At 48.3% G+C, this 25,937-nt stretch overlaps 1 protein-coding gene across 1 annotated transcript; it reads right to left on the bottom strand.

Annotated features, from left to right (window-relative positions):
• Positions 1 to 1,326: 1,326 nt before the first annotated feature.
• On the bottom strand, positions 1,327 to 25,663 carry Odad4 (outer dynein arm docking complex subunit 4). The gene is made up of 12 exons (XM_026387024.2): positions 25,474 to 25,663; positions 22,324 to 22,455; positions 21,920 to 22,070; positions 20,709 to 20,770; positions 19,913 to 20,078; positions 16,307 to 16,531; positions 15,904 to 16,111; positions 12,612 to 12,698; positions 10,032 to 10,228; positions 7,386 to 7,486; positions 3,919 to 3,994; positions 1,327 to 1,916 (listed from the first exon to the last, which is right to left on the bottom strand). Exons 1-12 carry the CDS (start codon positions 25,585 to 25,587, stop codon positions 1,465 to 1,467), a joined length of 1,971 nt encoding a protein of 656 aa, XP_026242809.2. The 5' UTR covers positions 25,588 to 25,663; the 3' UTR covers positions 1,327 to 1,464.
• Positions 25,664 to 25,937: the final 274 nt, after the last annotated feature.

The raw sequence follows: 25,937 nt of genomic DNA, 5'->3' as shown, positions 1-25,937 counted from the left end.
TCCTCAGCACCATATAAAAATATATAATTTTTTTTAGTATTTATTTTTTGGCTGGACACAATATCTTTATTTTATTTTTATGTGGTGTTGAAGATCAAACCCAGGTCCTCGCGCATGCTAGGCGAGCACTCTACCGATGAGCCACAACCCAAGCCCATAAAAAAATTTTTTAAATGAAAATTTAAAAATTGTTGAGTTTTTGGTCACTGCAATAAATTTTTGCAACCACCTCACATTTTCTGAACATAGTCCTGACTCCGATTCAGCAAAAGTCAGCCTCATCCCTGACCCAGGACCACCGTGGTAAAGGAATTACCCTAGTTGGCCAACTGCTCAGCCGCCACCTCCTCGGTAAAGCCATTGAATGCTTGGATTTTGTTTCTTTGCACTCATAATCCTCAGGTCAGTCCTGGAGGCAGGTTCCTTATTGTACAGAGGAGGAAACAAGCTTCAGTGATTTACTTGATTGGACCACCCAGAGGTGGCAGAGGTGGAGTCCCTCTGCAGCACCTACTCCCAGGCTCCCCTGCTATTCTGCGGCAGAAACCATCTCTCTTCCTCTGGGTCCTTAGAGCAACTATCAGCACCAGCATTCCCTTCGTTCCCTTCATTCTGCTTTGGGGCCTAGTCAGCCCACAGTATGATTGCTGATGATGGCTGAGGCCTTTCCAGCCAACACTGATCCTTCCTGTGATGTGGTCTTCCAGTCCTGCACTCAGTAAGTCCTTACTGGGTGAATCAGAGGCTAGGAGCTGGGTACACACACCACTACTCCCAGGCCGTTCTCTTTTCCTTCTCCCTTAGAACTTTCTGGTTTCCAGTCTAGCACGGTGGGGTGGCACAACCCGGGAGGTTATGGCAGGAGGATCACTAGTTCAAGCCCAGACTCAGCAAGGCCCTAAACCACTTATTGAGACCCTGTCTCAAAATTAAAAATAAAAAAGGGTTGGGGAGGGGCTGGGGATGTGGCTCAAGCGGTAGCGCGCTCGCCTGGCATGCGTGTGGCCCGGGTTCGATACTCAGCACCACATACAAAGATGTTGTGTCCGTGGAAAACTAAAAATAAATAAATAAATATTTAAAAAAAAAAAAAAAAGGGTTGGGGACATAGCTCAGTGGTAAAGTGTCCCTGGGTTCAATCTCTAGTACCAAATAATAATAACAACTATAACTTTCTGCTTCTTCACCTGAGATTCTTACTAGCACTTTTCTCATTTCTTCCATGAGGCCTTCTGAAAATGGGTGGGAGTGAGGAGACAAAATGATATTTAGGGTTTGCAAAAGTGAAAGATACATATTTAATGAGAAATTAGTGATAGAAAGAGGTAGAGGTGACCTGTGGGAACCTGTTTCCCATCTCCCCCCCCCCCATCAAAAACACATCTCAGCTTGAAAATCCAGTTAAGAGAGTCATGGCCCTCGAGCACCAGCCTCCTGCTAATGCCTGGTAAGGCAGGCTTCACTCTACTCCTTTTCCATTTCTTGGGCAATTTTTGTTTCCTCCGCTTTCACTTCTTCTTTTTCTTCTGTTTCCCCCGGTTCTTTCTCTCCTGAACTTACTTCGGAAAGTCTTTTCTCCAGTCTTTCTGAGGCCTTTGTGCTTACTTCTCCTCCGGAAATCTCTTGGTCTAATTCTGAAGGCCGCCTGTAAATTTCCCTGGACTCTCTCCTGTCCACCTCCAGCAGCGTCCTGCCCTCCGACACTCTCCTGGAATCTTCCCTGAAGCTTCTTATGGCTTTCTCTGCCTTCTGTCTCTGAGAATCGTCCTTGAATTCCTCCTCCTCGGTGTCTCCGTCGCTCTCCCCTTGCTCCCTTTCCCAGCTCTTCATCACCTTCTTGGTGTCCTCCCTCCCTTTCTTCCCTTCCTTCTCCTTCGCCTCCACTGTTCTGTCTTCATTCAGGGCAGGGGCCTCTTCTGAAAAACAGCACAAAGAAGGGAAGAGAGGTGAAAGCCTGGTCATCACTACGTCTGTGGAGGCCTTTGCTCCTGAGAATTTTCACATGCTCCTTCCCCCGGTGTTGATGGAGCCCTTCCCAAAAGGAGGAAAGGGGACCCTCACTCCTTGATCACGCCGCCCCACGAGGCAGCATGTGAGGGGCCAACACCCTTCCAACAGGAAACTGCACAGTGTTGGGGGAATCTGCAGTCGAAGGACTCCAGACCCGCAAAAGAAAATCACACGACGGTCACTGCAAGTACAGAAGAGTCGAGCTGAAGGTAGGATGGTCCAACCCAAGAGCCTGTGTTCTCTTCCCTCCCTTCCCTGTGGAAAGTAGCATAGGTGCTGGGAAATGACAGCAGATTCTTTTCTCCACTATCCTCCTTCATCCATATTCTCTTTGTCTCTGGGAAGTGTATATATATATTTTTTTTTTTTTGGGGGGGGACTGGGAATTGAACCAGGGGTGCTTTAGGGTAGTTTACTCCTGAGCTACATCCCCAGCCCTTTTTAATTTTGAGACAGGATCTCACTAAATTGTTTAGGGCATCGTAAATTGCTGAAGCTGCCTTTGAACCTGCACTTCTCCTGCCTCAGCCTCCCGAGCCTCTGGGATTACAGGTGGGTGCCACCACGCCAGGAACATATTTATCATTTGTTAAGAGGGTTCCTGTAAAAATATGAAAAGGCTGCCAGCAGCAGGATCAGCTAGAGAGCTGCTGTTTTATGACCAAAGGGATTCTCACTCCTTGTTTTTAACAGTTACAGAGAAAAGTCACCAATCCCCTCCTGAATCCTTCATTTTCTTTCTGGAAGCTGCTGGGTTCCCAGCCACAGGACTGAGGCTCTCTGCCATTGGAGGTGAAAAGATAAGCAATGCTGCCACCTGCTGTTCTGAGAAGGAAGTGCCAGGAGTGGCCTTGGCCACAGTGTCTTCAGCATGAGGACCCCAAAAGACACTTTCCCTAGTGTGCAGCCTGCAGAAGGGTGGAAGGGCTGCTTGGAGCATCTGCCATTTCCCATCTGCCCCTTCTCTTTTCACATCTATCACTCATGTGGCTTCTTAGAGCAGCTCTGAGGGCTGCTGAGGGGATTCAGCTGCCACGTGGCAGGCGCCAGATAACAGAGCTGTCACGGGGCTGTTCTGGTGTCTAGAAACCTCTTGCTGCTATGACCTGGAGGACCAGAAAGGATGGATCCTTGGAGCCTGGAGGGTGTTAGCCAGGAATCTGCCCTGGACTCTGTCCTCCTGGACCACCGCCCCCACCCTCCACTGCAATATGGCTGAGGTAAGGGGCGCACTTCACAGACGGAAGCAGATAGGCCATCTGTCACCAGAAACAGTGTGGAGCCATGGTAAAAGCACAGATTCCAAAGTCAATATTGAAAGCCACTGTGGATTTTTAACCCCACTGCCTCTGTGTCCTCATCTATAAAATTAAGCTGAATAGACTTTTTTGGCAGTGTTTTGGGATGGCCAGGGAGTCAGTGCATACAGAGCCCTTAGAAGAAGGGTTGGCCCAGGGAAGGCCCTGAACGGATGGAGATCAGCTGCTACTCTCAGCCCAGTTCCTCTGGACGTGCCCATCCTGTGCCTCCCTTCCCTCACTCCTTCCCTGTGGGCAAGGGCAGCCTGGAGACAGAGGGTCACAGACTGCCACTCCCTGCAGCCTTCTGAGAAACAGTGCTGTCAGGCCCCGCTGTTAAGCAAAACAGTGGCCTCTGCACTCCAGCCTCGCAGGAGCCCCCTTGCCTGGAAGTGCCACCATGCACAGGGGCGAGAGCGCACAGCAGAGGGGACTCTGAGCGCTGACAGGATGGGTGCAGAGCCCCACCCACAGTGGGCCCAACCCTCCCCCGTCCTCTGCTAGGGAAAGGCTGTGGCTGGGGGAGCTGCTGGAAAGTGTGGCCAGGACTGCTGGGAGAGAAGACCCCGGGGGACACTGGAGTTGCCCTTTGGGGGTTCCGGGGACGCACCTTTGTCTTTGAGCATCTCCCTGTAGTTAGTTTTCTTCAGTTCTTCCACGATGCCCTTGTTGGCATCATCCAAGGCCTGTGGAGAGCAGAGGGGCTGGTGAACGCTCTGAACCCCTGTTTGCCATCTGCATCTTTTCCTTTCCCTTCCCAAGCCTGGGGACCGGAAAGCAGGGCTCAGGCAAAACCCCGCCACCCTGGGTTTCCTTCTGCACCGGGGTTAGTGCCTGAGAAACACGCGGCTGGAAGTCAGCCGATTCATTCCTCCTGGGCTTAGGCATGTAATTGAGAGTTCGGTTGGTCTGCTAACTTCTACCCTTTTACCTAATGCCACTCTTGGCTTCACTCAATGTCCAAGCCTCTAAGCACTCAGCAAGGTAGCCAGCCGAGGAGGGGATGAAGGGCTGAGGCTTCAAAAGGGGCTTCCAGGACATGTGCAGTTTCCTTAGCTCAAGTTCAATTCTCAGGGCTCAGCCTGTGTGCTTTCTCTCTATTTTGTTTTGGAAGTGCTGGAGATGTCGCCCAGGAACTGAAGCATGCTAGGAAAGTGCTCTACCCCTGATCCAGACCCCCAGCCCAGTTTTTTTTTTTTTTTTTTTGTAAAATGGAGGTCTTGAAGGTCTCAAGACCTCCCTATGTTTGTTGCCCAAGCTGGCCTGGAGTTCCCGGGCTCAAATGATCTTCCTGCCTCAGTTTCCTGAGTAGCTGAGACCACAAGCTCATGCCACTGTGCCCTGCCTGTGCATCTTCGGCCTGCCTCCTCTCAGGGTCCCACTGGTCTGCCCTGTAAGTTCCTGCCCAGAGATGCCAATCCAGGTGGGTGAGGGATCAGGTTCCTGGTCCCATGAGAAGTTGCTAAGAGCCAAGTAACTCCCTTCAAATTACTGCCTAGCCTTCAAGGTGACCTCAAATCCTCTTGCTGGGAAAGCCTCCAGCCTGCCTCAGGGAACACTGGGCTCTCATTCTGAATTCCCCTGGTTCCTCATGGTGCTGGTCACACACCAGGGTTTGTGATTTTGGGTTTCTTTGCACCCCCACCCCCCACCCCAGGGTGCTGTACCACTGAGCAACATCCTCAGTCCTTTTGATTTATTTTTTAAATTAGTTTTTTAATATTTTAAAAATGTTTTTTAGTTGTCAATGGATCTTTATTTATTTACATGCAGTGCTGAGAATTGAACCAGCGCCTCACACATTGCTAGGCAAGCACTGTACCACTGAGCCACAACCCCAGCCCCCTCCTTTTGATTTTTTTTAAATTCTGAGACAGGGTTCTCACTAAGTTGCTTAGGGCCTTGCTAAGTTGCTGAGGCTGGCCTCAAACTTGTGATCCTCCTGCTTCAGCCTCCTGAGTCACTGGGATTGCAGGTGTGCGCCACTGCACCCAACTGGTGCTTTTGTTTGAATCTTCCTGCTGACACAGTTTCTTGTGAGCCAAGAGCATAGCCAGACACCTTTGGCCTTGACAACCAATACTGAATACTGCTCAGTAAATGTTTTCTGAGTTGAATCGCCATGCTGTGTGCTTGCAGGCTGTTCACGCAGAAAAGAATTAAGCAGGAGGGACCCTGCATGTGAATTGTGAAGCAGAGGAGCACGTGGCAGAGCTTTAGTGACCTGGGTGCTCTTCCCCCAGAGTTATAGGCAGGATGTGTACTACAGCTGTCCCCTCAACAGAAGGACGATGATGTGTTGCCCTGGGGTGTGTGGGAACAGGGGACAGCCTGGGACCCGTGGGGCCTGTTGGGAATGATTTCTTGCCAATAGCACAACTGGCCTAACTAGCCTCTCACAAGACCCAGTGTGTCAGGTCACTTCTCTGTCATCCCTGCCTTCCAGTCCAGCTGGCAGGCTGACCCCACCCTGCTGCCTTCGTGACCCCTACAGCCCCTGAATCCAGGCCCAGCGTCTCCTCTGCGGGCCTGAGGAAACCCTCGGTTTCCTCCAGCTTCACTTCAGGCCACAGGCTGTCACATCCTCAGTGTTCTTGCCTGTTGGCCTGTGCCCTTATCTTTGCCTGGAATGTTCTAAACTCTCCTTCACATGGCTAACGTCCACTCAACCTCAGGTTTCAGCTTGGATGTCCCTTCAGGGGGCCTGACTTAACCGCTGCCATCCAGAGGCAGCCATGAGGCCCTGCTCCAAACAAAAGTGTTAGGGTCCCTGCTCCTTTCCCAAGGTCCTGCTGCTGAGGGTGGCTGAGAGCTGCTTCATGAGTAGGTCAGGACAATTCTAATAGGGTGATGTGGACTTTCACAGGGACATCGAGGGCTGGGGAAGGGAGACGTCACCTCAACCAGACCAAGGGGTCAGAGAAGGCCTCCTGATGGGACAGCCAAGCTGAAACCCGAGGTTGAGTGGACGTTAGCCAAGTGAAGGTGAGTTTAGAACATTCCAGGCAAAGATAAGGGCACAGGCCACGAGGCACAGGAGAACCTGCTCGGGAAAAGTGGGGGCTGGTTTGGGCTGAAGCTGAAACGCAAGGGGTGGGGTGGGGACTGGCCTGCTTGGACAGCACGAGAGCCACAGGGTGGGGAGAGGCCACCAGAGGCTCTTCCACCTCCCAGAGAAAAGCCAGGACCCTTCTCCCAGACACTGAGAACCAACAAAGGGTTGAAACAGGAAAAAGAGGAATTCACACTGTACTTCCTGTTGTCTCTTGGATGAGGTGGCAATTTTCAAACTGCAAGTCCTAAAATCGGTTTAGTAGGTCTCAGGCGGCATTAGATGAAATAAAATGGAAAGCCAGATATGATGGCATGTGCCTACAGTTTGGGCTGCTCAGGAGGCTGAGGCAGAGGCTTGCTTGACTGTAGGAAGTCGATGCAAGGTTGGAACACAGAGTGTGCATCCCCCTGTATCTCTCTCTCTCTCTCTTTCTCTTTCTTTCCTCTCTCTCTCTCTCTTTCTCTCTCTCTCTCTCTCTCTCTCTTTCTCTCTCTCTCTCTCTCTTTCTCTCTCTCTCTGTTTCTCGCAGTACTAGGGATTAAACCCAGAGCCTCACACGTGCTACATGCTAGACAAGTGCTCTCCCACTGAGCTACATCCCCAGCCTTTTTTACACTTGATTTTGAGACAGGGTCTTGCTAAGTTGCTGAGGATGGCCTTGAACTTGGATCCTCCTGCCTCAGCCTTTTGAGTAGCTGGGATCTAGGCAGGCATCCCTGTACCCAGATTGCCCCTGTCACTTTAAAAATAAAAGACAATATGAAATATAAATGCACATCGTACACAGGGGAGGTAAAAATGTTCTGTAAAACTTTTTCTGTTTTTTTGTTTGTTTGTTTGTTTGTTTCAAATGATGCACATGAGGTTGCTGAGGGGTTTCATGGTAGGGACAATGCACAGTGGCAACCACACCTGCCTAGCAAGTGGATAATAAGCAGCTATGAGCGGCCAGCTGAAAAGGCTGAGGGGAGCCCCAGCCCCACTGCCCACTCCCAAGGCCCAGCTGGGGGACCAAGGCTCACGCTGATGATGGCCTGCTGTGCCTCGTTGTTATGGACCAGCTTCGCTCTCTCCAGGGCCTTCTCAAAATTGTTCACAGCCGACTCGAAGTCTCGCAGCTTCACTGGAAAACAAGGGGGAGGCACAGCACAGGGAGATTGTGATATTTATGTCGAAAGGTGGAGGCCCTGACCTGCTAGCCACACCCAGGGCCTGAGAAGCCTGAGGGGCTAGATGGAGTCAGCCCCAGGGCATGGGCAGCACCACTGAGATGCCCAGGCCCATCTCACCCGTGAGGACTGGAACTGACAGGCCTGAGCCTTAGAATCTACCCTTCGGAGGGGTCAGTGAGGGAGGGAAGGGGTTTCAGGGTAGGGACAATGCACACATCATGTGTCTCCAGGGTGGTGGACACAACCCCATCCCGTTCCATCTTTAGATTTTTCTAGAAGAGGAAATCCATACTTTTAAAATGGTCAAGTTTTTCACACTCTGCCCAAGCCAATGGGTGCAGTGGCCCATGACTGTATCCCGGCTACCAGGACAGACAAGGCAGGAAGATCACAAGGTCCAGGCCAGCCTCAGCGACTTAGGAGACCTTATCACAGAATTAGAAATGAAAAGGGCTGGGAGCTGGGCGTGATGGCACACACCTGTCGTCCCAGTGGCTCTGGAAGCTGAGGCAGGAGGATCGAAAGTTCAAAGCCAGCCTCAGCAACTTAATGAGGCCCTAAGCAACTTAGTGAGACCCTGTCTCTAAAATACAAAAAAGAGCTGGGGATGTGGCTCAGTGCCCCTGAGTTCAATCCCAGGTATTCCCCACCTCACCCCCCAAGAAAAAGAACTTCAGTTCAGGGAGGAAGGAAAAGCACTAACCAGACAGGGTCCAGTTCTTCACACAGATGCTTCCCCTCCCCATTAATGGGAATGGAACACAAGGTCATTTTACTATTGAGTTACATCCCCTGTCCCCAGCCTTTTATTTATTTATTTTTTAAATTTGAAACAAGTTCTCACTAAGTTGCTGAGGCTGGTTTTGAACTTGCAATCCTCCTGCCTCGGCCTCCTGAGTAGTGGGGATTATAGACAAACATCGCTGCTTTCTTTGTAACTGTGCACACCCAAGATTCACTCCTTCCCAAGTACTGCCTTGGGATTCAGGGAGGAAGGAGGACCTGTGTCCATAAGTCAAATTTTATTTTATTTTATTTTATTTTTTTAAAGAGAGAAGAGACACAGAGAGAGAGAGAGAGAGAGAGAGAGAGAGAGAGAGAGAGAGAGAGAATTTTTTATTTTTCAGTTCGCAGTGGACACAACATCTTTGTTTGTATGTGGTGCTGAGGATTGAACCCAGGCCGCACACATGCCAGGCGAGCGCACTACCGCTTGAGCCACATCCCCAGCCCCATAAGTCAAATTTTAAAAGGAGATCCAAATGCAATTCTGAAAATATGCAGAGTCACAGTAAGTGAGGTCAAATATCTATTTTTTTCAAATACACATTAGAGATGGAGAATCAGTATTCATTCAGAGACAGTGGTACATTCCTGTAATCCCAGCTACTCAGGAGGCTGAGGTAGGAGGATCGTAAGTGTGAGGCCAGCCTGGGCAACTTCGTGGAACCCTGTCTCAACATAAAAATATAAAAAAGGCCTGGGGATGTTAAGCACCCCTGGGTTCAATCCCTGAAAAAAAAAAAAAGCTTGAGGGGCTGGGGTTGTGGCTCAGTGGTAGAGCGCTCACCTAGCATGTGCGAGGAGCTGGGTTCGATCCTCAGCACCACATAAGAATAAATAAATAAACAAACAAACAAACAAACAAATAAATGGTATTGTGTCCAACTACAACTAAAAAAAAAAAAAAGCTTGAGTAAAAGATACCTGGCAAGCAAGAGTCAGTGGCTTGATACATGGACACTGTTACCATGGTTTGGATATGGTTTAAATGTCCCCCATAAAAAAAATTAAGATGTTAGGAGCCCAGTCCCAGTGTGGTGACGCGGGAGCTTAAAGAGGTGAGGCTTGGGGTAAGGTCACTGGGAACCCTACCCCAGAGGGATTAAGGCGGTTCTCAGGCAACTAACTATTTGGTAGTTTTCTTGAGAAAGTTGTTATCAACCCTTGAGGATGGCCATGTCCCCCAGTCCTGTGACTTCCTGTTTGGCAACACGATTGCTTGTCCAGTATGTGCTTCTGTCGCTGCAATATGCCATGAAATGATACAGTCAAGTGAGAAGCCCTCACCAGGGGCTGGGGCTGTAGCTCAGTGGAGAGCACTTGCCTAGCATGTGTGAGGCACTGGATTCCATCCTCAGCACCACATAAAAATAAATAAATAAAATAAAGGTATTGTGTCTATCTACAACTATAAAAAAAAAAAAAAAGAAGAAGAAGAAGAAGAAGCCCTCACCAGAGCCCAGCCAATGCCAGTGTCAGGACCTCAAATCTTCAAAACTCTAAGCTAAAAATACCTCTTTTCTTTATAAAGTAGCCTGTCTTAGGTAATTTGTTGTAGTGATGTAAAACTGACTAATAATTTGAGGATGGCATGATGCTATGTTGGTCTGCAGCTCCTTGCTCTTGAGGTATCCCTAATCAAACTTTGCTTAAACCAAGCCAGCCTGAGGGTGGCAGCTGGGCCTGAAGGCTGTTCAACTCTGAGCCTGTTACCTTGTGCCTGTGCCACCAAAACGCTGGCGTTCAGCTGCCACTCAATGTCCCCTTCTTCCTCGGCACATTGCTGAGACTTCTCACCATAATTCTGAGCCTGCCAGCCCTGGTCCAGCTCCAAGTAACAGCGGCCAATCTCATGGAACAACCAGGTCTTCTCCAGGGTAGTTTTAGCCAGAGGAATCTTCTCTTCCCACCTGGTGACATGGACATGAAAAACCAGGGTCATTTTCTTTCCTTAAAATTCTGCTATCAGCCACAGGAGACCAAGGCTTCCTGCTAGGTGACAGAATAAGACTCATTCTTAACCTTCAGCCCAGGTGTGCAGTTAATTAGCATTAACATATTTCAAAACTACTAAACTATTTTGGTAATATCGATGGAATGGGAGGGGCTGGGGTTGTGGCTCAGTGGTAGGGTGCTTGCCTCACATGTGTGAGGCACTGCGTTCAATTCTCAGCACCACATATAAATAAATTAATAAGATAAAGGTCCATCAACACTAAAAAATATTTTCTTAAAAAAAAATCAATGGGATCAAATTTGGCATAATCCCGGAAAATAATGTTTAAAAGTAGCATGTGAGCTAGGCCCGCACATGTAATCCCAGCAACTCAGGAGGATCACAAATTCAAGTCCAGCCTCAGCAACTTGGCAAGACAATGCTCAAAACAAAATAAATAAATAAATAAAAATAGCTAGAGATGCAGCTTAGTGGTAAAGCACCCTCAGTTCAAACCCAGTACCAATAAATAAATGAATAAATGAAGATAGCACTTGAAATAACATCAAAATAATGTTTAAGGGGGCTGGGGATGTGGCTCAAGCGCTAGCACGCTCGCCTGGCATGTGTGCAGCCCGGGTTCGATCCTCAGCACCACATACAGACAAAGATGTTGTGTCCGCCGAAAACTAAAAAATAAATATTAAAAATTCTCTCTCTCTCTCTCTCTCTCTCTCTCTCTCTCTCTCTCTCTCTCTCTCTCCCTCCCTCCCTCTCTCTCTTTTTTTTAAATTTTTTTTAATATTTATTTTTTTTAGTTCTCGGCAGACACAACATCTTTGTTGGTATGTGGTGCTGAGGATCGAACCCGGGCCGCATGCATGCCAGGTGAGCGCACTACCGCTTGAGCCACATCCCCAGCCCTCTCCCTCTCTCTTTAAAAAAAAAAAAAAAAACACAAAATAATGTTTAAGAATTTTAAGTACCTATGAGAGAAAAATCGGCACAGAAAAAAGACCAGCATGAAAAACAAAAATACCAAGTAGTGGTCTTTGGGTGGTGGGTCTAATATTTTCTTCTACTTTTCTCTATTTTCCAAATTAATATTTAACAATAAGCACCCTTTATTATAAAACAGTTTATTACAACAAGATACCAATGGGTGGGTAAACACTGATCCTCCTCTTTCAGCCACAGACACCAAAGGCTATCGGGAAACTGAATTATGTGGAAAGAAGGTAACTGGTAAACAAGTCTTTGGATCAAGCAACAGGGCCCTGAAGGTCTATTTCTCTCCAGGAAGGGTGGGTGAGCCCAGGAAGCAGGTTCTCCCAGGTCTGGGCCTCCCCCAAGGCTCCCTAGGACTAACTGCTAGCCCCTGCCCCAGAAGCTAACTAGCCCCAGGGCTGGACATCAGAGTCTGGCAGTCAGGCCACCTGGGGAGTTCAGATACTGTCCTCGGTGAGTCCACAGGACCACACAGTCACACAACAGCCTCAGAGGAAGTCTCAAGGGTCGCTTTGTCCATGTTTCTGAACTGCCCAAAGGTAAGAATCACCTGGAGTGTGGTTAAAAAAGAATTTCTGAAGCCATGCCTGGTGCCAGACACCTGTAATACCGTGACTCAGGAGGTTGAGGCAGGAGGATTGCAAGTTCAAGGCCAGACTCAGCAACTTAGGGAGACTCTGTCTCAAAATAAAAAAATAAAAAAGGCTGAGGATGTGGCTTAGTGGTAAAGTACCCCTGGGTTCAAGCCCCAGTACAAAAATAAAAATATCTGAGCCTCAATTCTGACTTGTAGAATGAGAATTTTCAGCAAAGAAGCCAAGCCAAGGATGTGGGAATTGAACCCAGGGATGTGTCACTACTGAGCTAAATACTCAGCCCTTTTTAATTTTTTGAGACAGAGTCTCACTAGGTTGCTTAGGGCCTCACTAAATCACTAAGGCTGGCCTTAAATTTGTGATCCTCAGCTTCCTGGGCCACTTGAATTACAGGTGTGCACCACTGCACCTGGTGCCCAGTACTCTTAGACCTAACAAGTACTCCAGGTGATTCTGATCACTAGGAAACCGTGAGAAAATGCTGATTCTATTCCATAAATTCTATGAATTTAACTGAGGAGGCTCAGAGCTTTAAATGGTAGAGTACCTGCTTTGCACATGCAAAGCTGTGGCTTTGATCCCCCCCCCCCACACACAAAAAGATTGGCTTGCCAATCAATCGTCACCTAGCAGAGCCAGGAGCCAACCCCCATCCCTCTTCTGAAGTCTCCTTGCCTGACATTCTGGCCCCAGGCTAGAATCCCCACGTGAGGGCAGGAAGTCCCAGCCCTGGTGTGGGGACTGATCACTCACGTGTCAATGGCTTGCTGGAATTTCCCAACTCTGGCAAAAACCCTGCCAATGTTGTCAAGGGCTCTTGATTTTGCATCAGGAAGGTCACTGTGGGGAAGAAGCAAAATAAGCTGTTGGCGAGAGATGAGCTGTGACAGGCACCACAAAATAGGAAAAAAAAGGCAAAAGCAGGGCCCTGGCCTCCGGGACTCAGGGTTCCAGGTGGAGACTCTGATGGCCTTTATCAGCACCTTCCTGGAGGGTCATCAATCAATAACTTTCAAAGATCCCCTCTGATCCAGCAATTTCCCTTCTCAAAATTTACTTCAAGAAAATAGTGTGACAAGATCATTCATTAAAGTGATGATTATTTTGGAAACAATCTAAATGTCATCCACGCTCTAACAATGGCAATTTTTAGTGATGAAAAAAAGTCCGTGATACACTTAGTTAAAAAGTCAGATTACTGGAGCACAGACTTTGTATGTCGTCCCACTGTGTTAAAAAACAGTGCAGCTCGGGGCTGAGGCTGGGGCTCAGTGGTAGAGAACCCAGTGTGAGGCACTGGGTTCGATTCTCGGCATCGCATAAAAATAAATGAATAAAGCAAAGGTCCATTAACATTTAAAAAAAAATAATAATGCAGCTTGAAGCATTTGCTGTGCTCTGAGGGTGCAGCAAGGGAACAGGATGCAAAATGCATCCTCCCCTCCACCTCTGCAGGGAACACAGCACTGGGATTTTTTTTTTTTAGTGCTGGGGATCAAACCCAAGGCCTTGTGCATGCAAGGCAAGCACTCTAGCAACTGTGCTATATCCCCAGCCCAGCACTGTGATTTTGACCCCGTGAAATTGATTTAATCCACAGAACTGAAAGAGAATAGATGTGTGCTGTTTTAAGTTATCAGAAAAAAAAAAAGTGGACTCTTTTTTTTGGTACTGGGAAATGAACACGGGGACACTTTACCACTGAGCCACATCCCCAGCCCCTTTTTATATTTTAGAGACAGGCTTTTGCTGAGTTGCTTAGGGCTAAGTTGCTGAGGCTGGCTTTGAACTCACGATCCTCCTGCCTCAGTCTCTGAGCTGCTGGGATTACAGATGTAAACCACCGTGCCTGGCTCTCATTTTTTTTTTTTTTTAAACACAGAAATAATTGCTTTTGCTTTGAAAATCCTGTGCATGTGTATATACACATTAGCATGTAGGTAAGCACAAGAAAAGGGACCAGAAGGACACTTTCTAAGGAGACCCAAGGGAAGTGAGCAGAAGGGTGGGGGGGACTTTCAAGCTTTACCCTCAGTACCACCCAGTTCCCAAACAAGCCAACGTGGTAGTGCTTGTGTAAAACCGACTCCCTCCTGGGCCTCAGCAGCTGCAGGCTGGCCTGCTCAGTATGGCATTGGCTCTCCATGAGTCCTGGCTCTCAGCCCAGCCACGCTATCTGTGGTTCCCCAAACCACCCATTCTCTCTGCCTAGGGCGCCCTTCTCCTTCCCCCGGCCCACCCTGATAACCCACCTGTCTTCTCTGAGGTTCCCCACCCACAGTGCTCCTGCCTGCCCCTCTCCTTGGCCCCTCAGCATCTCTGCTTGGTCTCCCCTCCCCGAGCAAGCACTGTGTCATGGGATGATGCACAAACACACTGTCATAGACGAATTTATCCCTGATATTAATATGTAATGAGAACTCACAGCTATGAGGAGGCCAGCAACCAAACCTACAAGCTTCAGGGAACCAAATGAGAGCTGGGCTGGACAATAAGGGGCTCATCAGGAAGGGGCTGATTAGAATGGGGGACAGAGAACACACTTATAAGATCAGTGCTTCCGGGTGAGGCCGGTTCCTGGATGTTAGAAGAAAGAGCATTGTTAAGGAACACCTCTGTTTACTTAGTCACTTCCACACACTTGCTAGGTGCCTATTATGTAGCCCCTTCCAAGGTCCAGAGTCTAAGAGGGCCAGGTGTGAACAGTGAGGGAGGGAGGAACCAGAAAGCCTCCTGGGCTTCTTCCCTGGGGCAGTGAGAGGCTCTTGGGTTAGGGAACCTCAGAACAAGAAGTTTGGGGGGCTGGGGATGTGGCTCAAGCGGTAGCGCGCTCCCCTGGCATGCGTGCGGCCCAGGTTCGATCCTCAGCACCACATACAAACAAAGATGTTGTGTCTGCTGAAAACTAAAAAATAAATATTAAAAAATTCCCTCTCTCTCTCTCTCTCTTTCTCTCTCTCTCTCTCTCCTCTCTCACTCTCTCTTTAAAAAAAAAAAAAAAAAAAAAAAAAAAAGAACAAGAAGTTTGGGAAAAAGAAAACAGGCTCTTATTTGGCCATATTCATCTGGGACATCCAAAGGGAAATGCCTTGGAGTCAGTGGACAGGCAGGTCTTGGCTTGGCCAAGTGTGGCAAGAAGTAAAGATGTGAGTCACTAGTGAATGGTAGCTGGTTGGATCCAAGGAACCATCTACACACATCTTATTTAATCCTCACGATCCCTGTCAGTTGGCATCCTCATGCCTTCCTGAAAGAGGAGGAAACTGAGGAGGTTACTTAAGATCCATACAGCTTTAGGTAGAGAGCCAGGAATCAAAGACACATCTGTCTCCAACCCTGGGGTCCCTTCTTCACACTTCTGGAATGGCCAGTACAGGACATCTCTCAAGGTCCTGGTTCATCTCTAGGACTGCAGGAAAAAGAAAGGAGAGGAGGGAGACATGAGAATGGACCCCATCTGGGGCCAAGGAAAGAGGGGAAGGCTGGAGGCCCAACCTTCAGGGAGACTGGAGCGCCCTGGAGGGCTGTTCTAGGAGGGCCCTGCAGGAGTGCATTTGGAGAGAGCCTGGGGGCCAACCACGGCAAAGAGAGACCATGAACTTTGGGGATTCTTTCTTTCTTTCTTTTTTGTGGTATGGGATGGAACTTAGGAGCATTCTATCATTGAGTGACATCCCCAGACCCATTTATTCTTTATTCTGAGACAGGGCTTCGCTGAGTCGCCCACTCTGGCCTCAGACTTGTACTTTTCCTGCCTTGGCCTCTTGCCACTGAGGGTATAGACTGGAACCACCAAGCCTGGCCCTAGCTTTTTGGAATTTTGAACCATCATACTCCTCTTGATGAGCAAAGGCAAACAGTCTAGGTTTGTCCCCTTACCCTTGGTCCTGGGCAGGTGGCAACTACCTCTGTGGGAATCCACCTTAGGCATGGAGGGCAGAAAACGGAAGCAAAGCCACCAGCAACCCTGGCAAAGGCTGGAACAGTGTCCCAGACCCCACTCCTCGGTAGGCCCATGGCGCTTGGCCACCTGGAAGGCACTCACTACTCCTTGGCGATCTCCAGGTCCTTTCTGTGGCTCTGCAGGGCTGCTCCCATCTGCCCCAGCTCGATCTGGGCGTTCCCGATGCAGCTGTACAAGTTCCCGAGCAGTTCGTCCTTGTTGGGCACCTCTTCTTTGTTCCACTCCAGCACCTTCTTCAGCACTTTCTCAGCTTTTTGGAGACTCCCTTCGGCACTGCCACTGGTCAGCACTGGGAAGAGAAGCAGGTGACATGGAGGCAAGGGCAGTCTCCTCAAGGCTCATGGGGTGACTCCTCTGTGTCCACTCCCCCCAGTGTCCATCCACAGCTCAGCGGAGTCGGGGGGCTCAGGCTATTAAGCTGTTCCCACCTCACTTGGCAAGAGAGCAGGGGCGCCTGCCCCACCCCTCTGAGAATACTACCCACACAGGTCGATGTCCTCCAGGCTCTTGAGGATGTAACGGGCCGTCTGTGACGGGTGACGTTTGCGGTCACGCAGCCACTTCTCTTGCATTAGTTTGCGGTCCCGCTCCCTGGCATAGATTGGCTTCTGCTGCCTCCAGAAGTTGCTGCGGGTGTCCAGGTAGTTGATGCCCGTCAGGATGAGGTCTTCCACAGTCAAGCCGCCCTTGATGGTGCCTTTGATGAGGTCTGTGGGGAAGGGGTGCAAGGCGACACCAGAGAGGACAAGTGTTCAAGGGGATGGCCTCATCAAGGCTTGGGGCCCTGCTGAGGGGCCCTCCGTGAGCAGCTCTGCCTGCAGCTGCAGGAACAGTGAGCAAAGGGAGCACATGGTGACAGAGTGGATCTAGCCAGGCCAGGATGAGGCCAGGGTCCCCCCTTTCGGGCATTCCCTTGGCACAGACCTTCGTGGCAATATGCAAGGAGATAGTAGAAGGGGCAGGTGGGAAACACTCTAAGAAGCCCCAATTTTCAGGGATCCCCACTTTCAAGATGTATCCTCAGAGAAGAAAGTGTCTAGGATTCCTGAAGTTCAGGAAATAATGCCTAGAGTTAATAAATGGGATCTCTGCACAGCAAAGGAAACAATTAGGAATATAGAATGGTTGCTTAGGGGCTCTTTAAGTTGCTGAGGCTGGCTTTGAACTCAAAATCCTCTCTGCCTCAGCCTCCTGAGGCGCTCGCTGGAATTATAGACATGTGCCACTGTGCCTGACTCATAAGCTATTTTTCTGACAGAGGCTTAATATCGAGAATACAGAAAGAACTCAAAAAACTTAACAGCAAAACCCCCAAATAACCCAATTAATAAATGGGCAAATGAATTAAACAGACACTTCTCAAAAGAAGAAATACGAATGGCCAACAAAAATATGAAAAGAAGATTCAACGTATTAGCTATTAGGGAAATGCAAATCACAAAGACATTGAGATGTCATCTCACCCCCGTTAGAATGGCAGCCATCAAGAATACCAACAAAAAAGCCTGGCACTTCGGCACAGGCCTGTACTCCCAGGGGCTCAGGAGGCTGAGGCAAGACGATTGCAAATTCAAAGCCACTTAGCAAGGTCCTCAGCAATTTATCGAAGCCCTAAACAACTTGTCAAGACCCTATCTCAAAATATAACCAATGCAACTGATACTGCAGAATGTGGTCAAGGTAAAAAGAAAAAAAAAAAAAAAGACCCTATCTCAAAATAAAAAATAATAAGGGCTGGGGATGTGGCTCAGTGGTTAAGCCACACTTGGGTTTAATTCCTGGTTAATAATAATAATAATAATAATAATAATAATAATAGGGGATGGGGTTGTGGCTCAGCAGCAGAGCGCTCGCCTAGCATGTGCGAGGCCCTGGGTTAGATCCTCAGCACCACATAAAAATAAATAAACAAAATAAAGGTATTGTGTACAACTAAAAAATAAATATTTAAAAGTAATAATAATAATAATAAGTGCCGGAGAGAATGTAAAGAAAAAGGAACTCTTTTACAGTGTTGATGGGACTGTGAATTAGTACAACCACTATGGAAATTAGTTCCTCAAAAGATAGGGTATGGAACCACCAGATAACCTGCTACACCACTCCTTGGTATTTATCCTAATAATTTAAAGTCCTCATACTGTAGTGACACATACAAGCCCATGGATATAGAAACACAACCCACAATAGCCAAATTATGGAACCAGCCTCCATCAACAGGTAAATGGATAAAGAAAATGTGGTATATAAACACAATGGAGTTTTATTCACCCATAAAGAAAATAAAACTATGTCATTTGCAGGAAAATGGATGAAACTTGAGACCATCCATTTACTATGGATGCTCCCTCCTCAGAGTTTGGCAAAACAATCCAAACACCCAAGGTCAAAGGTCATAAGAAAGGTGTGTGGGGGCGGATCTCATGAAAATCAAAGGGAGATCAATATAGGAAAGGGACAAGGGGGTGGGAAGTGTGGAGAGAGGGGGCAAGTGCTGGGGAGTGATATTGGCCAAGTTCTATTGTTACACTGTGTGCATATATGAATATGTAACAAAAATCCCATCATTATGTATAGCTATAATGTGCCAATAAAAAAAAATGTGGAGGGCTGGGGTTGTGGCTCAGTAGTAGGGCACCTGCCTCGTACATATGAGGCACTGAGTTCGATCCTCAGTACCACATAAAAATAAATAAAGATATTGTGTCCATCTACCACTAAAAAGAAAATATTAAAAAAAATGTGGAAAAAGGCAGGGGAGTGTCTAAATGCACAACCTGGCCCAGGTTGCCAGTGCCAACTGATTCATTCCCTAGGTGCCATGCGTGGAGGTGGAGGGGTTTGCCTAAGTCACGCCCACTGTTTGGACAGAGGTTACAGCTGGTTGCAAAGCTGCAAGGCCACTTGGGGTAGTGCTCAGGCCACCTCTTTCCTCCACAGCAGGTCCTCTGAAGCACAGGAGGCCTTCAGGTCCATTACCTAGGAGATGCGCCAGCAGTGAGACCATCTGTGCAGCAAAGCTCTACAGGGAACCCTGCAGGGAATCCCTGCAGATGACCTTGGGAAGCCAGCTCCAGAGAAAAGGCATTTGCTTCAAGGGTGACCCTGCTCAGGCTTATCAGCTAATGCCAACACTCCCACCCCCAAGTTTCTGTGCACATGCATCTCAAGGCTCTGTCCTGTGTCCTGTGTCCTGGCAGCACAGTGTGGGAGAGAGAGCATTGAGTGGGTTCTGGTGTTGATTCTACCAGTAATGTGCTTGTCACCTTAGACAAGTTCCTCCCCATTTGGTAAATTCTATTTCCTCATCTATGAAAGGAGGGATTGGACTAGGTGATGTTTCAGAATACGAGTACTAAGGTGCTTGGATTTGAGTACCTCTCCACCAGAACCCTTTGCTCAGCCCATTGTACAGACTGAAGACTTAGGGGATGGCCCTTCAGGGACTATGGTGGTTGTTATGAGCTAGATCTGGAGAGTCTCTCAAAGGCTTATGTGTTGAAGGCTTAGTCCTCGGCTGAGGGTGCTACTGGGAGTTGGTGGAAGCTATAAGAGGTAGGGCCTAGTGAAAGGAAGTTAGAACACTGGGGCTGTGTCCCCTTCCTCTCTATTAGCTTCCCAGCTGCCATCAGGGGTGCAGCTTTGTGCAACCATGCATTCCTTACCACGATGTTCTGCTTTACCACAGGCCCCCAAATAATGGACCCAACCATAAACTTAACTTTCTGAAACCATGAGCCAGAATAAACCTTTTCTCCTTATAAAATGATTATCTCAGGTATTTTGTCACAGCAACAGAAAGCTAATACAATAGTAAAGGATTCCAAATCTCCATTGTTACTTTCCAGGGTACCACTGTGCTTATGAACACTGTCTCTGAAATTGGATCTCCTGAATCCAAACATGAGTCATTGCCCATCCATGTGTGACCTCAGTTTCCTTATCTGTAAAATGAGAATACTACTAAAACCCATCTACGGGTACATGTCAGTTAATATTTATGATAGTCTCTGCTTCTGGTTCAAACATTAAGTATCCACCCCAGATTTCCTTTGCCTCAAGTCCCCATTGCCAAGAAAGGGTCTGAAACCTTCATCCAGTAGGAGCTTCTCCAGATACTCCTTGTCCACGTAGAGCTCCCCCAGCAGTTGGCGGATAGTCTTCTCACTCTTGAATGAGCCCTTCCGCTTGGATTCTCTCTTGGTGTGGTGTGGGAGTTGCTGAATGGGATGAGGCTTCTGCTGGGCTTTCATACTCTGGAAAAATGGAGCGATACCCAACAGAGCCTCAGCAAGGAGCACAGAGTCCCAGCCATGGCCCAGAGCCTATGATTCCATATTCCTCTGCCGCAGTCTGGCTGGGCACAAATCACGAGCCACTGAAGCAGGAACAAACTTTATTTCTGAACTCCACCAGCACACTCCACACACGCTCCCGGGAACTCTCCTGAACGCCACCCACTCGGCTCCTCCAGGAACCACCAACCGGAAATCCCTCCTCCGGCACTTCCCCAACCAATGGGAACTCTCCAGGAATCCCCCCCCCCAAGAACTCCAAAGTAGCGGGCCGGAGGCGGACAGTAAAGGTCTAATATACAATTAAATCAATCCAGCATCATCTTAATGGCTCGCCTCTCAACCAATTCTATTGGCAAAATGCCAGGGGCCATTCCGACTGGGCTGTGGCTCTCAGCATTCCTCCTCTAGGACCTCTGTGTGGGCTGAGAACCATGGGACGTGCCTGGTCAGGCAACAGCTAGACACACAGGACCCCTCTAGAGTTGGGGCAGAAGCCCATGACTGCCCATGATGGGCAGGAGTTAATCACTCCCAGGCAAGAGGGCCACTAGACACAGACATACATGACCTCAGAACCAGGAACTTTACCTCGGCCTGCTTGCTTAAGAAGAACACGTCCCCTTTGTTCTCGAGCTTAATGGAAGAAGGACCTGCAAGGACAGAAGCCGGAGCTCAGGTTGGCCAAGTCTGTCAGGCATAACCTATCACACATTTCATTTAGAAATGGCTGCATTTGGCAGAAGGATAGTGGAGGCTGTGGCAGAGCAGGCCCTGAGTCAGCCTAGCAGGCGACCGGTGCAGGATGTTTGGTACAAGAGTTTCCTAGGAGCTAGCCAGCCCTCGCCAGCCCCAGGCCATGGCAGTCAGATTTCCAAATAAATGGAGGCCTGGACACATGGTAAACTGCCCTGTGCCATTTCCACACTCTGCTGCCCACAGCAGCAAGCTCTCACTCACCTCCATTGTCCTCTTGCTACTGAGCTACTGAGTAAAAACCCATCCTTTGTATATATGTGGTGAGGGAGGAAGCCAGGGCCTAGGGAAGGTTGGACTCAGGACCTCCTTTGACCCTGTGACTCCAGGCTAAAGACAGGCCTACTTCAAAACAGTCCTTCTAATGTGGCTTTGAAGAAAACAAAGACACTGTAGTACTCCGTACAGAGGATCAGGAGTTGGTTCTCCCAGTAGACAGTTTCTTTTGTTTTCTTTTTTTCGATATGGGATTGAACCTAGGAGTGCTTAACCACTGAGTCACATCCCCAGCTCTTTTTTATTATTGTTTTTAGTTGTAGATGGACACAATATCTTTATTTTATTTATTTACTTACTTTATGTGGTGCTGAGGATCGAACCCAGTGCCTCACACATGCGAGGCAAGCGCTCAACCACTGAGCTACAACCTCAGCTCCTCCCCAGCTCTTTTTAATATTTTATTTAAAGACAGGGACTTGCTAAGTTGCTTAGGGCCTTGCTAAGTTGCTGAGACTGGCTTGGAACTCAGAATCCTCCTGCCTCAGCCTCCTGAGCCACTGAGATTACAGCCCAGGAGACAGTTTACTGTGCCTGGCCCAATCGACAAGTTTCTAATCCCTGACAGCATGAACAATAGCTGAATCCAAGTCTGAGACTCCCAGTGAGCCTGCGGCTGGTTGCTCATCCACCAAACCTCAGCCCTTCCTCTGAACCTTGGGATTCTAGGATCCTTCTGGTTGCTCATCCACCAAACCTCAGCCCTTCCTCTGAACCTTGGGATTCTGGGATCCTTCCTGGATAAGGTCATAGGCCCTGTGCTCACTCACTTCCCACCGAGTTGTTGATGGCTTCCTGGGCTTTCTGAATTCCAACTTTGAATTCCCGATCAGGCCGCAATTTGTAACCTCGATGATAGAACACCAAGGCAAACTCAAAATCTCCCATGGTGTACAGGGTCTCCGCCTTTTGTAAAATTCCCTGGAAGGAGAGAGACTCGAATCAAGGTGGACAGACAAGGCCTTACAGGACTCAGATATGGAAGAACAGAAGTGTCCTGGGTTGAGGGTCAAGGTTGGAATAGAGAGGGCGAGCAGGTGACCTGTGAAGAGAAACACGGCATCAGACACCAAGCAGTCTGGCGGATTCCTCCACTACTGGTAACCAGAGGCTGTGGCAGGCAATGGCAGTGAGTGGTGAAAGCAAGACAGAGTTGTCCCACCTAGCTGGTCACCTTGCAGAAAGTTGGGTCGCTGTGGAGTGAAGCCTCAGCATCCTTCAGGGATTTCTCCAAGTCTCCCATCTTCAGGTAGCACTTTGAGCGGGCAACCAGGCAGTTCTTGTCTCCATTCTGAAGGTGAAGAGCCTGAGAAGGGAATCAGTCAGGTTGGCAGGCACCAGGAAGAGCAAGGTAGCAACTTGACCTAGAAAGTGCAGCCCTGACCTCTTGCAGAGTTTCAAGGGGACTCTTCAGGTCAGCAAGCAGGCCTCTTGCCTTAGCAGACCAAAAGCACTGATCTTTGCTCAGTCACCTTGAACCCACTGACCTGCATGTGGTTTATCTTGAGCAAAGCTGAATCACAGCTATTCTGGATTAGTTGAGATATGGGAAGTACCTGTGGAGGTACTTTCTGCCAATGCTTATGCTCCCCTTAGCCCACTCAGGCGATAAAGCCATAGGATATTTTGTGCATGCCAAATTCAATCACAAACCGCAACATAAATTTCAAAGACTAAGATAAACAAAATAGATTTTAGGACAATTTACAACTTGGGTTATCCATTCCACTAGACTTATCTTTTCTTTTTTTTTTTTGTCTCTGGGATTGAATGCAGGGGCACATTATCACTCAACCACATCCCCAGTTCTATTTTTTTTTGAGGGGCGACCAGGGATTGAACTCAGGGGCACTCAACCATAGAGCCGTATCCCCAGCCCTTTATTTATTTATTTATTTATTTATTAGTTGCAGTTAAACACGTTACCTTTATTTTTCTTTTTATCTGGTGCTAAGGATTCAACTCAGTGCCTCGCACTTGCCAGGCGAGCGATCTACCTCTGAGCCACGACCCCAGCCTCCCCAGCACTTTTTTGTATTTTATTAGAGACAGGGTCTCACTGAGTTGCTTAGCACCTTGCCATTGCTGAGGCTGGCTTTGAACTCGTGATCCTCCTGCCTCAGCCTCCCGAGCTGCTGGGATTACAGGAGTGTGCCACCATGCCCGGCCCCAGTTCTTTTTATTTTTTAATTTTTAAGACAGGGTCTCACTATGTTGCTTAGGGCCTCAATAAATTGCTGAGGCTGGCCTCAAACTTGTGATCCTCCTGTCTCAACCTCCTGAATCGCTGGGATTTCAGGCATGTGTCACCATCATCCTGGAATACAAGCTTTTTCTTCTTTCTTTTTTTCTCCCTAGTGGTACTGGGGATGGAATCTAGGGATTTGTACATGCTAGTAAGTGCTCTACCATTGAGCTACACACCCAACCTTTTTAAAACTTAATTTAATTTTAGGTACTAGGGATTGAATCCAGTCATGCTTGCCTAGCATGCTTGAGGCCATGGATTCAATGCCTAACACTGAGGGGTGGGGGTGGGGGACTAACAGTTTTAAAACATCTCCAGACGTTTTATTTTTATTTATTTATTTTTTGAGACAGGTTCTCACTGAATTGCTTTGAGCATCCTTAAATTGCTGAGGTTGGCCTTGAACTTCCAATAATCCACCTCAGCCTTCTGAGTCTCTGGGCTAACAGGCATCTACTACCATACCTGGCTTTATTTCTTTATTTTGAGACAGGATCTCCCTAAGTTGCCCAGGCTGGCCTCAAACCCATGATCCTCATGCCTCAGACTCCTGAGTAGCTGAGATTATATGTACATACCACCACACCTCGCTCGAGCCTTTTCTTTCAATGTAACTAATTGAGAATCATCACTGTTTCAGGGGATTAATGTCAGGAAAACTGAAATTGTGATTGGAGTCTCCTAAATTAAGGGTGGGCACTTACACTACTTCTCAGGTCCTGTTTTCCTTCCGTTTGAGATCATTACTATAGTCTGTTCTATACTGTCCTTCTTGGGACTTCAGATTGTATCCACCCCTTTCTAAGACCTTTCTACTTTTCTAAGAAGAGGAAGTAACTACTGTCTTTCCTGGAAACCTCTTCTCGTGCAAGGCTACCATCCCTTGGGGCCATCTTTTCTTTCTGCCCAGGCTGCTCCAGGATGGGACATGGTCCAGCAAGAGGAAAATGGGTGGGGGTAGGGTTCCCAAACTCAATTGTTCACCCATCATTTCTGGTTTTAGGGTGTGGTTGGTGGTTAAAAGGGACAAAAGACTTTAGATAGCAATTGAGAAGCTTGATTTTAGCAGAAGTCTTAGAATGGGTTAATGGACTATCCTACCACATCATTTGGAATAAGAGGCAGGCCGTGGGCTGAAGGTGTAGTTCAGTGGTAGAGTGCTTGCCTAGCATGCTTGAGGCCATGGATTTCATGCCCAACACTGAGGGGTGGGGTTGGGGGGGCTAACAGTTTTAAGACATCTCACAGAGCCAGGGACAGTAGTGCAGGACATAATCCCAATGGCATTGGAGGTCAAGGCAGGAGGATTGCAAGTTTAAAGCCAGGCTCAGAAGTTTAGCAAGACCCTAAGCAACTTAGTGAGAACCTGTCTCAAAATAAAAAATAAAAAGGGCTGGGGATGTGGCCTTGTGGTTAAGAGCCTCTGGGTGGGGAAAAAAAACAAAAAAAAAAAACACCTGACAGTTGACTTGTGCCAATGCACTGTACCATGGATAGGGTCTCAGTTTGGAGTCGGAGGGTCTAGATTTGGATGCTTACTCTCTTCCTCTACCGCTTGCTAGTTCAGTAAGCTTAAGCATGTTGCTTAACTTTTGTATCAGTTTTCTCATGTATAAAATGGAGTAATAATAGCCCCTGCATGCACCTCCTTATTGGCATATGTTATGCTGGGCAGCGAGTCTGGTATTCTGAAACAGCATCCAACCCCCTTAGAATGTGGTGGTGCAATTTAGACCAAGGTTACTATAACAATGCTGATTATTTTACTGACAGCCTCCTTTTTATAAGCATCCGTGTGCCAGACACTTCGCAATTTCTACATGCCTCTCTCCCAACCCATCTCCGGCCAAGGATGGGAATTCGAGACTGCTCTATGAAAGGTCAGTTAATCGCAAAACATTTAAGTAAAAGTAAAGGGAGAGGTCACTGTTAATGCAGAGAATGAAGAACGCAAATGGAAATTGGTAGAAAATGACCAAGCACCGGGCTTATCTAGGCTATTGGTGCATCAATCAGGAGTTAGTATTAGACCCTACAGGGTCCTCCAGGCAATTTGAGGACCTCAGCGCTACTCACGTTGCTAAAGCTCTGGGCGGCTTTAGAGAATTCCCCGCGCAGGTAGAGCCGCTCGCCCTCTGCCATGTAAGAGGGAAAGGTACTTCGCAAAGTCTCAGTTTCAGGTTCCAACATGGTGACAGGCTTTGGGGAAGCTGAAGCGGAGAAAGGGAGGAAAAGAAGCTGCAGAACTTCTGTCTGGCTTGTAGAAGACTCGTCTCCTAGCAACCGAGAGACAGAGACTGACTTCCGGTCCCGCCCCTGGCTCTTGCGGAGTCTTGGTCCCTGGCACCCACCCCCAACACACACAGCGTGCGCATGCGCATGCGCCTGGGTGGTGCACAGGGTCTGCAGCTGCTGACCGCGTGGACAGCGGCTGGAGCCTGGCGGGGCTCTAGAGTGATCGTTGTCGCGCGGTGAGTTGGTCCTCTCCCGACTTACCACGTGGAAAGCCTCCAGTGCAAGGCAGTCAAGAGAAAAATAGA

This window comes from Urocitellus parryii, chromosome 7, assembly GCF_045843805.1.
Source record: "Urocitellus parryii isolate mUroPar1 chromosome 7, mUroPar1.hap1, whole genome shotgun sequence".
NCBI lineage: Eukaryota > Metazoa > Chordata > Mammalia > Rodentia > Sciuridae > Urocitellus > Urocitellus parryii.
This window is presented reverse-complemented; position numbering and strand designations above follow the sequence as displayed.